At 33.2% G+C, this 17318-nt stretch overlaps 1 protein-coding gene across 10 annotated transcripts in view; it reads right to left on the reverse strand.

The window, feature by feature from the left end:
• LOC149737456 (nesprin-1-like) overlaps positions 1-17318 on the reverse strand; it is a 151789-nt gene that overhangs the window by 31502 nt on the left and 102969 nt on the right. For 5 of the 10 annotated variants that reach the window (XM_089875520.1, XM_089875518.1, XM_089875515.1 and 2 more), the window contains 31 exons: positions 16935-17040; positions 16310-16497; positions 15765-15903; positions 15237-15407; positions 14675-14827; positions 14313-14339; positions 13446-13643; positions 12858-13004; positions 12379-12692; positions 11962-12117; positions 11486-11672; positions 10719-10889; positions 10057-10191; positions 9198-9524; positions 8704-8932; positions 8311-8487; positions 7630-7899; positions 7173-7292; positions 6467-6853; positions 6080-6199; positions 5520-5647; positions 4916-5074; positions 4437-4613; positions 3588-3855; positions 3001-3189; positions 2413-2537; positions 1920-1994; positions 1404-1536; positions 911-1095; positions 607-699; positions 111-248 (listed from right to left, as the gene is read on the reverse strand). In XM_089875520.1, the coding sequence (XP_089731646.1) occupies positions 111-248; positions 607-699; positions 911-1095; positions 1404-1536; positions 1920-1994; positions 2413-2537; positions 3001-3189; positions 3588-3855; positions 4437-4613; positions 4916-5074; positions 5520-5647; positions 6080-6199; positions 6467-6853; positions 7173-7292; positions 7630-7899; positions 8311-8487; positions 8704-8932; positions 9198-9524; positions 10057-10191; positions 10719-10889; positions 11486-11672; positions 11962-12117; positions 12379-12692; positions 12858-13004; positions 13446-13643; positions 14313-14339; positions 14675-14827; positions 15237-15407; positions 15765-15903; positions 16310-16497; positions 16935-17040 (5392 nt within the window). Of the gene's footprint in view, positions 1-110; positions 249-606; positions 700-910; positions 1096-1403; positions 1537-1919; positions 1995-2412; positions 2538-3000; positions 3190-3290; positions 3348-3587; positions 3856-4436; positions 4614-4915; positions 5075-5519; positions 5648-6079; positions 6200-6466; positions 6854-7172; positions 7293-7629; positions 7900-8310; positions 8488-8703; positions 8933-9197; positions 9525-10056; positions 10192-10718; positions 10890-11485; positions 11673-11961; positions 12118-12378; positions 12693-12857; positions 13005-13445; positions 13644-14312; positions 14340-14674; positions 14828-15236; positions 15408-15764; positions 15904-16309; positions 16498-16934; positions 17041-17318 lie in introns of all 10 variants that reach the window. The other 5 variants (XM_089875517.1, XM_089875521.1, XM_089875522.1 and 2 more) reach the window with 5 other exon arrangements.

A 17318-nucleotide genomic window follows, 5' to 3' on the forward strand; every position in this document is an offset into this window, starting at 1 on the left:
TAAAATGTTAAACCAAGTTAATCACTTGAAAATTTATGTCAATGTATTCATTAAAAATACTTGTACCATTTATGGTAATCTGACTTCTAACAGTAATGAACATTTCTTACCACTTTGCAAACTTTCTTTAGCTCTTCCAAACATTTTTTTACATCATCTGCTTGATTCAAAATTTGAGCATCAACTTCCTTTGACCAATCAGGAAGCAGAATATTAAACTCCACAAAACTCAGCCAATCAGATAAAATCTGAAAAAAACATTTGTTGTAAAAAAAATTTGCTTGTTGGAATGTGGTAAAAAACCCATTAGTTTGCTTACATTAAAATAAGTGAAACTTATACAGAATAGACATGCAACAGATAATAAAAACTTTGAAGATTAAATGAATAAATTGGGAAAAGTTCTATATAATAACTGCAAAATTGAAAAAATATGAATGAAAGATAAGAATGTCTTTCAAAAAAATTTTAACTTGTTTCGTTAGTAAAAGAGAAAAAAAATGCTAGAGAGTAATTTGAAACAAACTTTAAATTGGAAAATTGGAAAACAAACTTAAAAAAAGAAAATTTTGGAAAGTTTTTAGGTATACATAATTTAAAACAAACCTTGAATTGGTCTTGTGATTGCTGGTCGATAACTCTACAAGCTGAACCACCTTCCATGGTGTTCCATTTTATCTTTAGTTCCCTCAGATTATCCTGAAGCAATATTAGTATGTTAATAAACTAAATAAAGTACCCACAAAGTTAAGCAGTAACTGACAATCAGGAATAACGACTGTTGTTGCGGCCACAAGATGATAAAATGTTCATTAATAAATGATTTAAAACATTACACTTGGATAAAAACACTAAATCGTGATTTTTTAAATATTTCTTATAACTAAGTCCTAAATATTAAAATATTTACCATGATTTGATGAACACTTGTATTTTCTCCTAAATCTTGCGCAAATCCTAACGTCATGTATGTTTTCTGTATCAAACTAAGATGTGACAGTTCTTCAGAATCTTTCATCTTTCGTTCCAAATTTTCTCGTAATTTCCTCCATTTTAAATCACTGTCTACCTCATCCACAGTAGAGAGACTGCTCGCTGTTAAATTTAATAATGTGATATCTGAATGAATATGATAAATATACGGATTATGCTTCATAATAAACAGTAGTGGTTTTCTAAACCATTTTACTACTGCCATACTGAATACTGAGTAAATTTTTATCTGAACAAAATTAGTTAGACTTGGACGTTTTTCTGTTAAGTTATTATTTTTTTAGAAGTAATGATAATAAGTGAAAAACTGGAAGCACCAATATAGAGCAGAGTTAACACTTTAATTTCCTACTAAAGTGTGAAGAGGGCTCTGCGTTCAACCTAATTGAATCTGAATCAATAAAACTTACGTGATCGGAAGGAATCTTGAGAAACAGATCTGCTTCTTCCTCCAGCTCTTGCAACATCTTCCAAGTCTTCTTGATGCATTTGTAGATCAGATGATAACCTTCTTTGAAGGGCAGTTGGGGTTTCAATTTCACTCTGAGATAAAAATATTAGTACTTAATGTATATTGATGTGAATGGAAACTCATGCAGTATATCTTGTAAATAATATGGTGTTTTATTTTCACTCTCTGAGATGAACATAGGAAAACTTTATGCATAAAGATTGATGTTCATTTATTTAATGTTGTACGAAAGTTAACTTTGAATGTGAGAGGGTGAAGGCATCTGGTTTCAAACACTTCCTGGCAGAATAACGACAGTAGTTATAACACAGGTGTTCTGTTTCATACTCCTTATGCCTGTTTACAAGTTACCAAGAATGTAACTTTGTGTGTAACTGAAGTTGTTTTATTTTTCACAGCCAACAGTGTATTGCACAAGGACACCAATGCCTTTATGATTAAGTGATAATCCAACCTGTACTGAGTCCAGCCAGTTATCAATATTCTGTGGAGTTTCTTCTTCTGATTTATCCTTTGTATCTAGTGCATGCTACAAAGATTGTAAAAGAATTATTGTTTCAGAAACTCCAAAACTCCATTGATTATTAGATAGATAAATTAGAACGGACGAAGATAAAAAAACAGATGAATATAATGTAATATCAACAAAGTCTTTAGAGATATTAAATAGATCTTTGAGCACTTGTTTGTGTGATCTTAAAGGACCAGCCTTTTGTCTGCTATGCGGTGAAACATCATCAAGGTATGCGTTTAAGTGTTTTGTCCAAGAACACACATATAAAACATTTTACTAGGTCTATGACCGATGATACAAATGAAATCTGCCTTCTTAAAGTCACTTGGCAGAATTAAACTACATGTCATTAAATATTGAATTAAATAATCTGCTTTTTGTGGTCTGCCTGATCAAAAAATAAGTTCTGCCTATACTCAAGGTGAAATCGCACCTGCAAGTTTTTCTCTCGGTTCTTTGTCATCTTCTGCAGCTGCATCAGATCTCCTTTCACTTCATCAAGTTTCTGGAGGAGTTCTTGTCCGTCCTCATCTGGGATGGTGAGCATTGAACTCCGCTCTGTGAAGATATCATCATAACAATAAATATTTTAATTTAAAGTTCAATAGTTTATCAGTTGTTGGTGTGATAACAAATTAAGAGATGATGGTGCAAAATGCAAAATAAAATAAAACACAAGGATGCAAAACTTAAAGGTTAGGTAAAGACATCAGAAAACCTCAGCCAACACATAACAAATGAAATAAACCATCACAGCAAACACAATAATTTCAAACACACAATTTAAGAAACAATTAAATATTTTTGTGGTTGAAGTTAATTAACTGTTGCACACAATGAACTGATGTATATGTGAATAAGTTCTGTAATATTTCAAGAAAGTGTGAAGTGCTGATAATTGATGACATGATGAAGTGATGATGATGGAACAAACGCAAGTGACTTGATCTTACAAACCCAGAAACTTAAACTGCATCTACCACTACAAGTCTACACTGAATGATGTTAGTTGGTTATTCACCACAAAGTAACTCCTTCAAACAAGGCAGACCAGATGCTGTTGAAGGCCTTCTAATACGAGATGCCATGATATCCAATGAATGAAGCGAGTTAGCTACGTTTGATGATGTCACAGTGGAAGATGAACGAGCTGAGTCATCGTTCGATGATTGTGATGTCATAGACAATGTTCGACGTCGAACCGACTTGCCTAGTTGTTGTTATTTTGTTCGTAGTGTTAGTTTCGCGTATCTACTTAAGTAATCTCTCTAAAGATGTCGTATCTACATCCTAGTTAAGCTTAGCACATACCGAATACCTTGGACGTTCGACAACTATTAATCCTGCTGTGCACTCGAGAAAAATTGTCTACAGAGGATTTCAAAATCAACATTTCTTTTAAATTACCAAAAATGTTGGAAAAATAATTTTAGTTAACAGATTCGTAAAGTGTTCACATTATACGTTGGGAGAAAGGGCCAACTCTGGTCTAAACCGTAGGTATTATGGTGTGCCACGGTGAAGAACTTCGCCGATGTATAACAGAAGTCAAATTATAACCTAAACTTCAGAATAAAGTTCTAAACTAATTCAAGTTACCAAACTTACCGCTGAGTTCTGATAACAGCTTCAATTTCCTTTCGATATCAACAACTGTGTTTCTACATTTCTTAAGTTGCAAATGCAATGTGGTCATGTTGCTTGAAGCTACAGATGAACTTCCAGCTGAAGAAGGCCGTGTCACACTTGTGTCTGATAATGAAGGTGTTTTATCATGCTGATGTTTTGCTTCTTCCATCCATTCAGTGACTTGCTGTAGCTCAGCTTTATAAGCTTGTACCATACGTTTATACTGCTCTTCTTCTAATATCTTAATCTAAAAACATTTTACAAAATTTCAGTTTTCATAAAAATACAGTAACAGTAAAACCTTTGCAATAAGTTAGTGATCAATAATAAGGCCTCTGACTGCGAATCAGGAGATTGAGGGTTCGTATTCCTCTGTGGTCATTTTTGTTCAATGTACAATTCTAGTTTTAAACCAAACTGTATAAAATGAAATTATTCTTCTTCTTCAAAAAAGTTAATAATCACAAACTGAAGCACAACATATCATTGTTTCAGTACAATTCACTTTGCATATAGTTTCATTTTATACAAAATTATGAAAAAAGTTATGATAATATATAAACAAACATAAACACCTATGTTTTAAGTTAAACTTGTATGCAAACCAAACAAAACAGTTGAATAGAAAATGCTAATATTGAAACAATCATCTTGAACTGCAGTCAAATAAATGAATGGAACTTGCTGTATTCCCGTGTGGCGAAGCACAACTGTCGTTGTAACACGGGTGTTATGTTTCATACACCTTGTGCCGCTTATAAGTTTCCACGGCAAGCCTTGAACCCCTAACCTTTAGGTAAGGGGTGGGCGAGCTAAACAATACCATACCTCTACAGCGTTTTGCTTTGAAGTAGTTTGCATTCTCACAGTATCCCATCTATCATATAGAACAGACACAGTAGCATTGAAAGCTTCTCTTCCTGTGTCATCTTTTGCCAGGAATCTGACTCTTCTTTCAATATTCTCAAGTTTAGGGATAAACAAGTTGATATCGTCAAGCAGCTCCTGAGAAAAGTTGGGGTTTAGTTTTATAAATATAAAATGCTCTAAAAGAGTCTAAAAGGTTTTAGATTCTTTTTAATTTTAATAACATTTTCTTAATGCATATTATTACTGAATTGCACACTTACATATTTTATAATATGAAGTATTGTTAATATATAATGTATAAGCTGTGGCAATTTTTTAAACTTTGGTGGTTACTTTAAATTACATTTGAGAATCTCTATCTATACACAATTTTTTTTTGTTGAATACCCCTTTATGGGTTCTAAAACAGAATGATGTACAGTTTTTATCAATGTAACCTGTGTGTTGGCCAGCATTGTTTGTAAGCTTGTCACATGATCAGAGTCGTCGAGTCGGTCTTGGAAAGCATCTAGTTTAGATGTTGCTGCTTGTATTTCACTTTGAAGATCATCATGGTCTTTCAAGGTTGATAAGAGGGACTGTGCTTGTTCCCCCAACTGAAATTAATGTTATGTTTTAATAAGAAAGGAAGCAGTTTAAAGAAAGGTAGTTACAGAATTGCTTTACTGCCCATGAACAGTGGTTTTAAGGAGCAGTATTTTTTCTAGACTTTTTGAAAACAGTTTAAAACAGTTTTTAGTTTGTTTTCAGTTCACCAAGGTTCAAAATAACGAAAAATAACTGAACATTAATTAAAATTACCTATAAAAAGTTTATCAGGCTCTAGTACTGCATTACGAGTTAAAAACAAGAGAAAGTATTATAAGTCTAAAAGATATATCTCCTAACGATGGTTTGTGTTGTCTGTGTGATCTTAATGCCAGAAGATTGCTTTCAGACCTATGATATACTTGATGGAAATATAATAAACAAGAAAAGATTTGATTTAAATAAGAGACTGACGATGCCAGATTCTGAAAATATTAAATGTAATAAGTTTACCTCATCCTTTAACTTGCTCCATGACTGGTCAAGTTTGGCCACTTTTTCTTCAGGTGATTTTGATGAGCTTTTGCTTCGCCTTGGTAGGTATGGTGTGCTTGATGCTACTGGTTGTGGAGTAATGAATTCTGAATGATTAAATAAAACATATTTATCTTCAAGTGGTGGGGCAACGACAGTTGTTTCAACACAGGTGTTCTGTTTTATACACCTCGTGACCACTAACGAGTTATCACGTATGTAACTTATTTAACCTTACGTTGACTGGCAAAAACAGTTCTTTTAGCACAGGTGTTCTGTTTTATTCACCTCGTGCCTCCTTAGGAATTACCATATGTAACTTAGTGGTAATTATATTTTTAAATTTTGTGTCTTGTCTAAGGAAACATATCCCCACAATAGTAACAATGACGAGCCTAAAACCCATTACTTCTATGCTACAGGCAAGCCACGAACCACTGTGCCAATTCTGCATCAACCACAACAGAGGAAATGTTCCAAACAAATTGTAAGCAAAACGATCAAGTTTAAAATGTTCCAAACAAATTAAAAACACCAACCTCTGGTATCTTCATCCAATACAGGCATAACATGAGGTGAAGGTTCAGGTGATGACTTGACCAACCCTATCTCTGCAAGTCTTGGGGATAATAAGGAGTTGGTGCTGCAGGTTGATATGTCTGCAGTGTAGTGACAAGTTATAGTGTGTGTAATAGACCAACAATACTGTCATGTTTGATACAATTGGTCAAAACTAACAAAATGTTACGATTAACTATCTAAATGTACAATAAGGTTTATGATAAATTGGTACTGAGTTGAATGCCAGAAGAGCTGTTATTTATGATTAGAATTTTATTATCATTAGAAAACTTGTAGTTGAATTTGTGTAATTAATAAACAAAATTTAATTTATTGATAGAAAATAAGTGTAATTGATAACCAACTTGATTTGCTTGAAGTAAGAGCCTGAGGGGAGTAGCAGGGACTTGAACCTTGCGACTCTCGGTTCAACTGATCATCCAGTAGATCTACAAGCTGGAGACGAGTAGATGACGACCCTGGTGATACGTAATGGCGGTACGCTGATCCGTCTCGCTTCGGGGAAATTGGTACGTCAGCCGTTGCAGCCAACATCTTGGAATCAAAGTCACTCGAGGAATCTCGGAGGCGGTTTGCAATATTGGGTGTTATGTTTTCATGAATAGTTTGAGGGGATTCAGCTCTTGGGGTGTCGGATAATGGAATGCTTCTCGCTGATCGTGGAGATTGTTGTCTCCATCCTCCGTCAACAGAATCATCATCATTGTCATCGTATTTCTGCTCTTGGTCTTCTGAGAAGCATTGCAAGTATTAATGTTTGAATAAATGAATGTAACTCTTTATTCTCGTTGCAATGACAGTCATTATGACAAAGATGTTCTGTTTTAGTTACCACACATGTATTCTACAACTAATACAATTATCCTCTTACAAAATTTATCTTCACCCGAATAAAAAACTGAAAGAAACTGATGATGCCTTTTTTATTCAAACTATATCTCACAGAATACAATTCAATAGACTTGATTTTCATCTGATATAATCATATAATACTTTATATCCACAAAATTTGATATAAACAGTTCAAAAACAAAGTTGCAACAGTAATACCTTGAGCTCGTTTTCGTAATTCTTCGATTTGGCGTTCATACTTTTCAACATCGTCCGTTAACTTCCTGTATTGATCAAGTTGTTCCCGCGCATCCCGAGGAGTGGAGGTTCTGGAGGATCCTGGAAGATGAAGATTATTTTAACTCGGTTTAACTTTGTATGTAGGGAAAGGTGGGAAAAACTGTTAAAGAATTTTCAATAAAGCCTTTTCATGTTTTTTCTGACAGCAAACTTTAAATTGTCCAATAAAAAGTTTTCATGTTTCATGTTTTCGTTTATTTGTTAAAATAAAGCCTTTTCATTTAAAAGTAAACACGCCAAAGTTTATTTGATAAATATTGGACTGTCAGAGTTATAAGAATTGTGTGTTTTATATTATATCTATGTTGCATATATTATTTCTAAAAGTTGTAAAGACTTTCAACAACAAACACCCTTAAGTTTTCAATGTACTTACCTGGTTTTCTTGCTGATGTAAGATCGTCCAATTTTCTCTTTGCTTCCTTAAGCTGAGCATCCAGATGACTTATTTCATCTTCATATGCGTCATGATCACGAGCCAACGCCTCCAACTCCAACAACTGAGCCGTGACCTCCATTTCCACGTCATCTATCTGTGAATCCAAATCATCAGCCACCTTCACGGCATGCACAGGTTCTCTTAGTGTATGGAGGGCAAGTTTTGGAACGTCAACATTCACGTCATAAGGTTTATCCTCTGCCTCGTCTGTTTAAAGGGAAATTAAAATTTAAAAACTAGTATTCAGGAAGCTTAGCTTTTATTTATAGAATTTTTTCTATTTATTAAAATATTACCTAACCAACATATTTATCAAAAAACAGACCACCATATTAGTTTTATTTAAACAGAGTATTTAAAACATAAAACTCACAAAGACAAAAAACTTAACAATACTCTTACCTAGAAATTAATAAAAAAATTACGTAAAAGGATTTTTTTACACTACTAAATTAGTGTTATTAAAAAATAGAATCCGCAAATAAGACTTAATAATCAACTTATCTAGAGTCCTCCTATCTAAGAAATGGCAAATTTTTCACACAATGCACAAAATTATTAAATTAGTGTTCACAAAGAAGACCTAACATGCAATAATCCTCCTATCTCACAACTCACATCTTTTCCTTGGTGAAGGTGATGGGGAGAGTTGGTAAGGATGATTATTCTTCACTTCTTCCAACTTTTCCCTCCACAGTTGAAGTCTCCTTAATATTCTTCTCTTCTTCTCAATCTGATCCAGGATGGAGATCTTATCATCAGGAGCAGAAGAAGATGCGCGGAGATCAGCAACAGCTGCGAGAGATTATGAAGAGTCAAAAAGAATCCTCCAAAAAAGAATAAATTTAGAGGATTTTTTTCAATATTTTTGATGATTTTTAAATGACAAAAAATGTTCATAACTTTGTTTGCAATAGCTATAAAATAAAATATTTAAAACTAATTTAATTATGAATTTTATTTTAATCATCCCAATCACACTCAATATATAATCCTCACATAAAAAAACACCTTTAGCAATGGAGGCGACTTCTTCCTCCATCTCTGTTGCCACGGAAACAGCATTCGCGAGTTCTTCCTCTCGAGATCGGATCTTTGCTTCCACAAGAGAGCAATCTTCTAACATCCTATCAATCTTCTGATGGAAGATTGCTGTGGATGCGGGAGGAAGAGCTGCGGGAAGACGTTCCCGTTTCCGGAGGATCTCATCCTTTAACCGGCGCAATTGATCTCGTAGATTCTGAAGTAATATTAAAAGGCCGGTTTAAAATCCCTGATGCACGACTAAGTTGAGGAGAAATATATATCTTTTTATTATACTATTCGTTGGACTTTAATTTTTTCTGTTAGGTTTGTTTAAATTAAAACTGATTATTGCATGACTAAACTTATGACTTTTGATGTATAATTGCTGGGTGGTTTCTGCTAAAACACCAATCAAAATGTTCATACAGAAATTAGTTTAGATAGATGAATATGATCTGTTCATGGCAGTTTTCCTTCACCTTGTTTTCTCTCAGTTGTCGTCTTGCATCTTTAGAATCGACGACAGAAAGAGGGCCAGCTATTGCATTCTTAGCCTTACCCACCCATTCACTTAAGAAATCAGCCATTTCATCCAAACCATCAATATACACAGATGCTTGGTTGGTTAGTTGGACTTGTGCATCAGCCATCTCTTGTACTCTAACATAATGATCATTTACTGCACTGACTGCTGCATTCAGTGAGGCTTTGCTGCCAAGATGACTTGTCTGATCAGCGATTTCTTGGGCCACAGCATCAAGATTGACGAGCCTCACATGGCATTCATCGAGCTCACTGTTTACCGTCTGGATATAAAATATTTTAAGTTGTGTTAACACTTTTTATAGCTAGTTCTTTGGTTTTTAAGTTATCTCTAAGTTAGAGCTTGAAAACACAAAAATAAAAGTTGAAACCGAAGGTTGGAACCGAAAGTTGTAACGAAAAGTTGGAAAATACAACCATGCGCTTGTAATTATTTTAAAATACTTTTTTGATAATATTGTATGACACCCATGATACTGTAAAATAATTTACTGTAAGATGTTTTAACCATCAGGTACAAGTTCTACAAAACTACACATTTCAAAGAACTTGACCCTGACTGTTATTTGGTTAGGAAAAGTGACCAACTTTATAAACATTAGATCTAGCATTTTGTTATATGTAGCATTTAAACATCATCTTAGTTTACCTTTTGTGATTTTTTAAATAAAGTTTCTTTTTTAAATGATTTGGTTTTTAAATATTTTTTTTTGAGAATTTATCCTTTTCCATAAAAAAAGGAAAATTTATACTTGTATAAGGTATAAACAGCATTCAAACATCATCTTGGCTTACCCTTTGGTTTTTCTCAGATACATTCATATCCGACGGATGCTCTGAAAGTTTCATTTCAATTTTGACCAAATTTTCCGATATTTTCATCAGCTCGTCGTGATAATCTTCACGAAGATGTCGCGCTTGTTCAAGCTCCTAATATAAAAAAACAACTTGATGAAATCTTAAAGATTGGCATCATTGTCAATGTACCTCAACTTAATTGTAAGGCGTTTAATTAAATTATTATAAAAAGTATAAATTTTAAAAAAGTATTCATTTAAAACAGACCACACACAAAAAATGTCAAATTTAACTCTAACTGAAAAAAAAGAAGAAAAGTTGAATGAGGTATATAGGGTGGGGAAAGATGGGACAACTTTTCATTTTGTTTTCTCTTTCTATTTTGTAGTAAACAAAGAACATTTAATGAATTATAAACCGTTTCCTTACGACTTCCACAGACCGTTGTTAATTCTTTAAAACACGATCAGGCTATTCGGAAATTATGTGTTAAAGGTGTCCCATCTTCCCCCACCCTACTATATAAGTAATTTGAGAAACAAATTCCACTCTGGGGTTGTTTATAACATATACACCACCAATTACACCTTTACTTTGCTCTTTCTATTGTCTGGCAGCACCAGCACCACTAAATACGTAAATAGTTTAAATATTTTTACCGCTTCTTTATTCTTAAGTTCTTCATGTAAAGCTGCCAAAGCAATTCTTATTTTAGCAATGGTGGATGATAGTTCAACAGGTAGGAGGGCATAGTTGTGCAAATACTTCTGTCTTTGATCTTCAGAGATTGTGTTAAAATGAGCTTCCTTGTTCGACAGTTGCTCTTTTAACTGCAACATATTTTCAAATAAAGATTTGTAATAACAGATATTTTGGGAAATTCTGATTCGCAGTAAATGAAAATGATAAGTATAAAATACATTTAAACACTATTTTGATCTTTCCAAATACATATGTTAACTGAAACGAATACTACTATTGTGTAACACAAAGCATGGTATATATTTTTATTTATCGCTTGGAAAACAATAGTGAAGATTGTATTATTAAAAAAATGAAGATATGAAAATTAACAGTAAAATGACAGTTGTTAAAACATGGCCTGGATAAAAAGTGTGGGAAAGAGCATCAGTTTAAAAGTGTGTCTGTAAACCCAGTATATGGTGAACTCACATTGAATATATTTTTTAAACAAACTGCTATGTACTATAACCAACAACTCAATGTGAGTTCACCCACAAAGTTACATACTTGGTCACTCGAAGCTGGTACAAGGTGTATGGAACAGAACACTTGTGTTATAATGAGTGTCGTTGTCCCGCAATGAGAGGATAAATAAGTTACATTTATTCACTGTGTGTTGGGCTTAACAGTTACGCCTTTTAACTGATGCTCCAATACTTTTTTTGCAATTGACCCCAAATACCTGTTTCAGTGAGTCAATCTTATCTTGAACATGAGCAGGTGCTGGTGTTAGATCTAATGTCCGATCAGCACTTTCTCTCATCTCTTCAACCCATACAAGCATGTCTCTCAACTCCGCATTTAAAGTTTCTCGGGATCGTATTTCTTCTTTCACTGATGCGAGTTTGTTTTCTGTTTTATCTGATAATCTGGAACAGCATGGGTTATTAACATAACACTAAGCAACATATAGTAGGTTAGGATAATAAATGTTTTCATTCTCTTTTTTCTTCCTATTTGCTGGTAAATGTAAAACAATTACGGAGCTACATAGCTCTATTCTCACAAATCTGAAAGAGTGTTTTGATTGTTAAAATCATCGGAAATATGGGATATCATATGTTGCAATATTCGTCTTACCCCACTTGGTTTTCGAATGTATTATACAAAAAAAACAATCTAATTTTTAAATCATTTTAATCAAAATGAGTTACTTACTCATCGCATCTTTGTTCAATTCTATGAGCAGCATTTTCAATTCCACTTTTTGACGAGTCATTTATTTTTCCCGCTATGGTTTGAGTAGCATCGTGAATAGTGCTGAGTCGGCGCTTAACCGAACCAATTTCACCATGAAGTGAATGAAGCAAAGATCTAGAAATTTGAATGTTAAATGAAGTTTCTAAAAATTAAAAAACAACACTATAAAATTTCATATCCGATCTAAAATAACATGACTAAAAAAATGTAAACTAAACAGTTTTCTACAAAAGACTCATTTTGATTCAAATATGAAAAACACATAAATGTATATATAAATGGGATAAAATAATAAACAGAGCTAAATATTGTGCAGTTTAAGTTAAATCTAAAGTTCACAGACTTATACACAAGACTGCAATATATGTAACTTACCTTTGGGAACCAAGTTCGCTTGAGGAACATTTCTCAAGTTGTTGGTAAGGGAGTTTTTCCACTACTTTGTCAAGCGATTCAGCTGCAGTTGACATAGTTTCATCATACAACTCCCATTCCTTCATATTTTTGAGCAATATCCGATGTTGTTCTTTACATCTTGCTTGCATTCTATTTAACCTCTGCTTTACATTAGTGATGGACCTCCCAACTGCCATCCTTCCCCCTACACTCTCAGTTGCAGCAAGAGATTGCGAAACTTCATGCAAGGCTTGGACTCCACTCTCAATGTTGGAAATGTCACTCTCAACAAGCTGGAAAAAGTAAATTTGGTTTTATGAATGAATGTAAATATTTTTTCCTCCTGTGGCGCCGCAACTACAGTCGTTATAACACGGTTGTTCTGTTTAATACACCTTGAGCCTGCTTACGAGCTACCCCATATGTTGTGTTACATACTTTGTCACCAATATATATACCTGAAAATCATTAAGAACTCTCCTTGCTTTATCCAGTGAATTAGGCATGGAGCAATCAAACGTTTGCAACCTGCTTTCCGCTCGTGACATTCTTGATGTAACTCGTTCAAGTTCTTGATCGAATCCTTCCCAGTTTACAGCAGCGACCTGGGTAATAAAAGTGATGCAAAATGTCATCGAAATTTGTTTTTTTTAGTTTTTTTTATTTAAGGGTAAAAAGATTATTTAATTTTAGGTTAATGGGCCAAAAATCTGTTCTAAATTCTAGGTCCTCAGGAACCTCAAACACATAGAGTGGAATTGACATAGAAACTGTGATAAAAAACATAATAACATATTTTTATTTATCTCATTAAATGCAGTAACAAATAAAAGGTAAATTAAAACATCGAATAAATGTTAATAATAAGTATTATATCACATTGTGTTTAACATACTAGTTGATCATTGTTTTAACTTCTGAAAAATAATATCTGTACAAATTTATTTTAGTCCAACTACTCATTAATAAACCATGGTATAATATCCCTAATAAATAATCACTTTGAAGGAGTATTCAGATAATGCAAGAATGTAGAAAGTCCTTACCTGCAGTGACTGATGTATATCTTTTGCTTCTTCGAGTAAATTCTCGGCTCTTTGCCGCACACCACCAACAGCAGTAGAGAGCGTATCACGAGCCGTTTTAGTAAGAGCGGTGGATCCGGTCATCTCGTTTAAACCATCCGCCACTTCTTCCAATTCATCAACATAATGAAGGATTTCACTTTCAGTTGTAAACAACGCCTATGTTTTGTAAATTGTTAAAAGGGGTTGTGCATACGCCTTGCTACAAATTTGCACTGTTTGTATCATAAAAAATGCAAATAAGTAAATTCCTAAAAATGGTTAAATTCCAAGAAGTTCATACACAGCTCTACAAATTTGCAATACTTCTTTATTATTAAAAATGCTATTTGTAAAGCCACAACCAAAGCGTAATAAATCATGTTTGCTGCTGCCCCCAGCATCACATTAAATACATGTTTTAGAAACTCATTTAATTGATTTTTCACATAACACATTGCTTCAACTAAACATTCTTTTTTCGTCTTACAAGTAGTTACGTAAGACCAAATGGATCTCAATGTTTGGTTTTAACAGTAGAGCATAATGTATATTGTCATGCATTAACATACTACAGCGGTGGACAAGACACCTATAAGAGTTAGCGAACAATATAGAAAGATGTGTACTTGAGCTAAAAGATTTCACATATAATTTATTTTGATTTCCATGCACAAAGATATAAATCGTTATGTAAAAAGTAAAGCAAGAAAGCCAATTTTTTCCATCTTTAAAGTTTCTTAAGTTGTATTTACAAAACAGAAAGATTTTTTTAATAAAGGATTTATCTATTTTTAAATAAACATGCGTGTGTCGCATGCTTAGATAAATTTATAACATGCAAAATACCTCAAATTGATGAACCATGTAGCTAGCCTGTTACCAAGAAATTATATTTGTGCAATTGGTGTTTTTATAGCCCAGTGTTGTTCAAGTATAGTTTACATTTGTGTAATTAAACTTGAAAATAAAATTTGTACAAAAAATGCAATTTTTTAATTAAAGTTTAAATTATACAATAAAGCATGATGTTTATAGAACCTGATGTTGTTCAAGTAGAAATTAAATTTGTATAATTTCACCCCAGGTTCAATTAAAATGTGAATTATAATCTAAAGCACTGATGTTTATATAATATTGTACAAATACAAATTTAATTTGTAATTTTTTTAAAGTGCAAATTATAAATTAAAGCATGAATGTAATATAACCTGGTGTTGTTCAAGTAAATCCCTTGCATGTTCAGGATTGCTATCAGCTTCAAGCAGCTGCAACTCAGCGCTTGCACTTCCTAGTTTGGCTTGCACTGTGCTTAAACATTCAGCATATCTCTGCCGAGATTCCAATGCATTTTCCAAGTGAGCCTGAAAATAAAGGTGGCACAATTTTGATTTGAATAAGGCATTTAGGCAAAAGATATATTTATATTATACAATTGGTTGGATTAATGTCTGTTACATTTTTGTTACGAACCTATGATATCTTTTCACAATCTAATGGGGAGATATTGTGAAAATGAGTATTCTATTTTCCTAATCAAACACTTAATAAACCAATGGTGTTTCATTCACCTATCTTCTGCTGATTGCACTTGTTAATAAATATAAAAGCCTGTATACAATTGTGCCATATCTATGGGCTGTATATACTATATAAAAATCTGTATAAACTTATATAGATATAATTTTGTATTAAGTTTTATATTCTTATTTTAAATTAAATTCTGCTATTCCACTGGAAAACCCCAACTACAAAACCATCATTGTCATTTACCTGTCTTGTGGTGATGGCATTTGTTAACGAGTTGTTTAAATCATTAAGTCGGTTGAGATGGTGGTTGAAAGAAGAAGGCAGGTCTTCCCCTTCTTCTGTATGTCTCTCACGTTCCTTCTCTCCCATTGCAAACAATACTCGGAGTCGGGAATGAACTTCTTCCTTGGTTATCTGTGAGGTGGTTATGTATATGGATGAATTTGCGACATAAATAGTTTTTCAACTGCTCATCTGGTATGAGATACGTAGCGTATTTCTAAAGTTTCATCTGCTATCTTAGCAAGACTTCATCAGGGAATGTAATTAATCAGAATTAGCATATTTAATGTGTTACATGCTCAGCCTTTTTGAGATTTTTTTACTACAGCTTTAAAAATTAAAAGTGACCATATAGGTATTAAGCATTTTAACTGAATAAAAAAGCACCTCAAAAGTTTACACAAGTTTCCTATCACATACAGCTTGCGCCTGTTTAAAAGTTCCTATGTATACAACATTAAATCATAGCATAGACAAATCACCACTAACTTGTAATTTTTTGATTTCCTCTTGCACACTTTGTGGGTCAAGCTTCAACGGAACCTCGCATTCCAATGCACTCAATGTTTCCTCCAACCAATGAACTCCTTTCTCTAAATCTCCCTGGAAGTCTCTTCTTGAAACAATCCTGGGGCAAAAATACATATTATTTCTGACAAGCATAGCAAAAAACTATACCAGATCTTTTAGCAGTTTAATTTGCTTAAAGGCATTATCAAGTTATAACGACAATGTTTATAGTATTTTGCAAAATCAAGTAAATAAAGTAACAATCTTTATATTGTTTCTGCTGATTTATACTATATTTAAAAAAATTCAAAACCTGTTTTTAAAAATTGCTAATTGTTAGAAGTTTTAGTATAAACTTTTGGAAAATTTCTGCCTATTAAAAAATAAATTTTATTAAAGAATTTAGTGGTATCTCTATATTGAAGCTGAGACATAAGGCAAAAAACTTTTTGTACTGTATACCTATATGACCATAAAGTCACGAATAGTTAACTTTCCAATGAGTTACTATATTTCCAACAAACCTCTTTTCTAGATCACGTTGCCGATCTCCAAGATGACCTTGCAGTTTATGCAAAGCATTTCTCAATTTATCAACTTTGTTTCTCGTAATAATTTTATCCTGTGCCTCCATGTCCGAACACAACTGCTCTGCGAGGCCACTTAGTGACCGAAGCTCGATCTTGCAGCTTGTAAGTGTGGCAGCCATTTGCTGCAAAACATTAGTTCAAATGATTAACCATGAATGAAATGGAAGAACTTTGGCTTCGATGCGTGGAATATGCGAATGTTCCTTTTGTACGAAGACAAAGCACTTTGGTGGGTTGAGGTAATGGGACAATTCTGGTCTTAATTCCTATATTTTGGAAAATGGGTTGAATATGGCATAAATCCTAGGACCTAGGGTGGTGGGGTAATAAACAACTCTCGTGTAAATCATTCAATGTTGGGGTAACAAGCCAAACCAGAGCCAAACCTGGTCTAAATTCTAGGTCCTAAAGGAGTTATTTAAATTTGTTATTTGAATATTATTTTACAAAAAATCTGCCATACATAACTGAATGTAAAAATCCAGTCAGGAGCGGTTTAACCAAACGTTGAAAAACCGCAAATAGCAAAAAAATAGACCACTAATATTGTTAATCTTACTTGAGACATGCTTAGTTTCTGTTCAACCCTTGTTGGACTTCCCGTATCCAACCCACGCTCACAATCAGATATCTGTTCACCAAGTTCCAATAATCTTTCCTCAAATCTTAAACGAATTTAAATGTTTTGTGTTAGTAATAATATAAACAACACTTGTTATACAATAAGAATACTGTGATAATACAATAACATCATAATAATACTATAATACTATCAACAATATACAACTATAAAATTTATTTAATTATTGGATTTATGATGTTATAAAATTAACCTTATTTAATTAAAAGAGCTATTTTATAGATTATACCATGCGCTTGGTAGCAACAGCAGCAGATAATTCTCTTCTATTCTATTTTTAGAATGTATAACGCTATACCTACA

Source organism: Ciona robusta, chromosome 3, assembly GCF_009617815.1.
Source record: "Ciona robusta chromosome 3, ASM961781v2".
Lineage (NCBI taxonomy): Eukaryota > Metazoa > Chordata > Ascidiacea > Phlebobranchia > Cionidae > Ciona > Ciona robusta.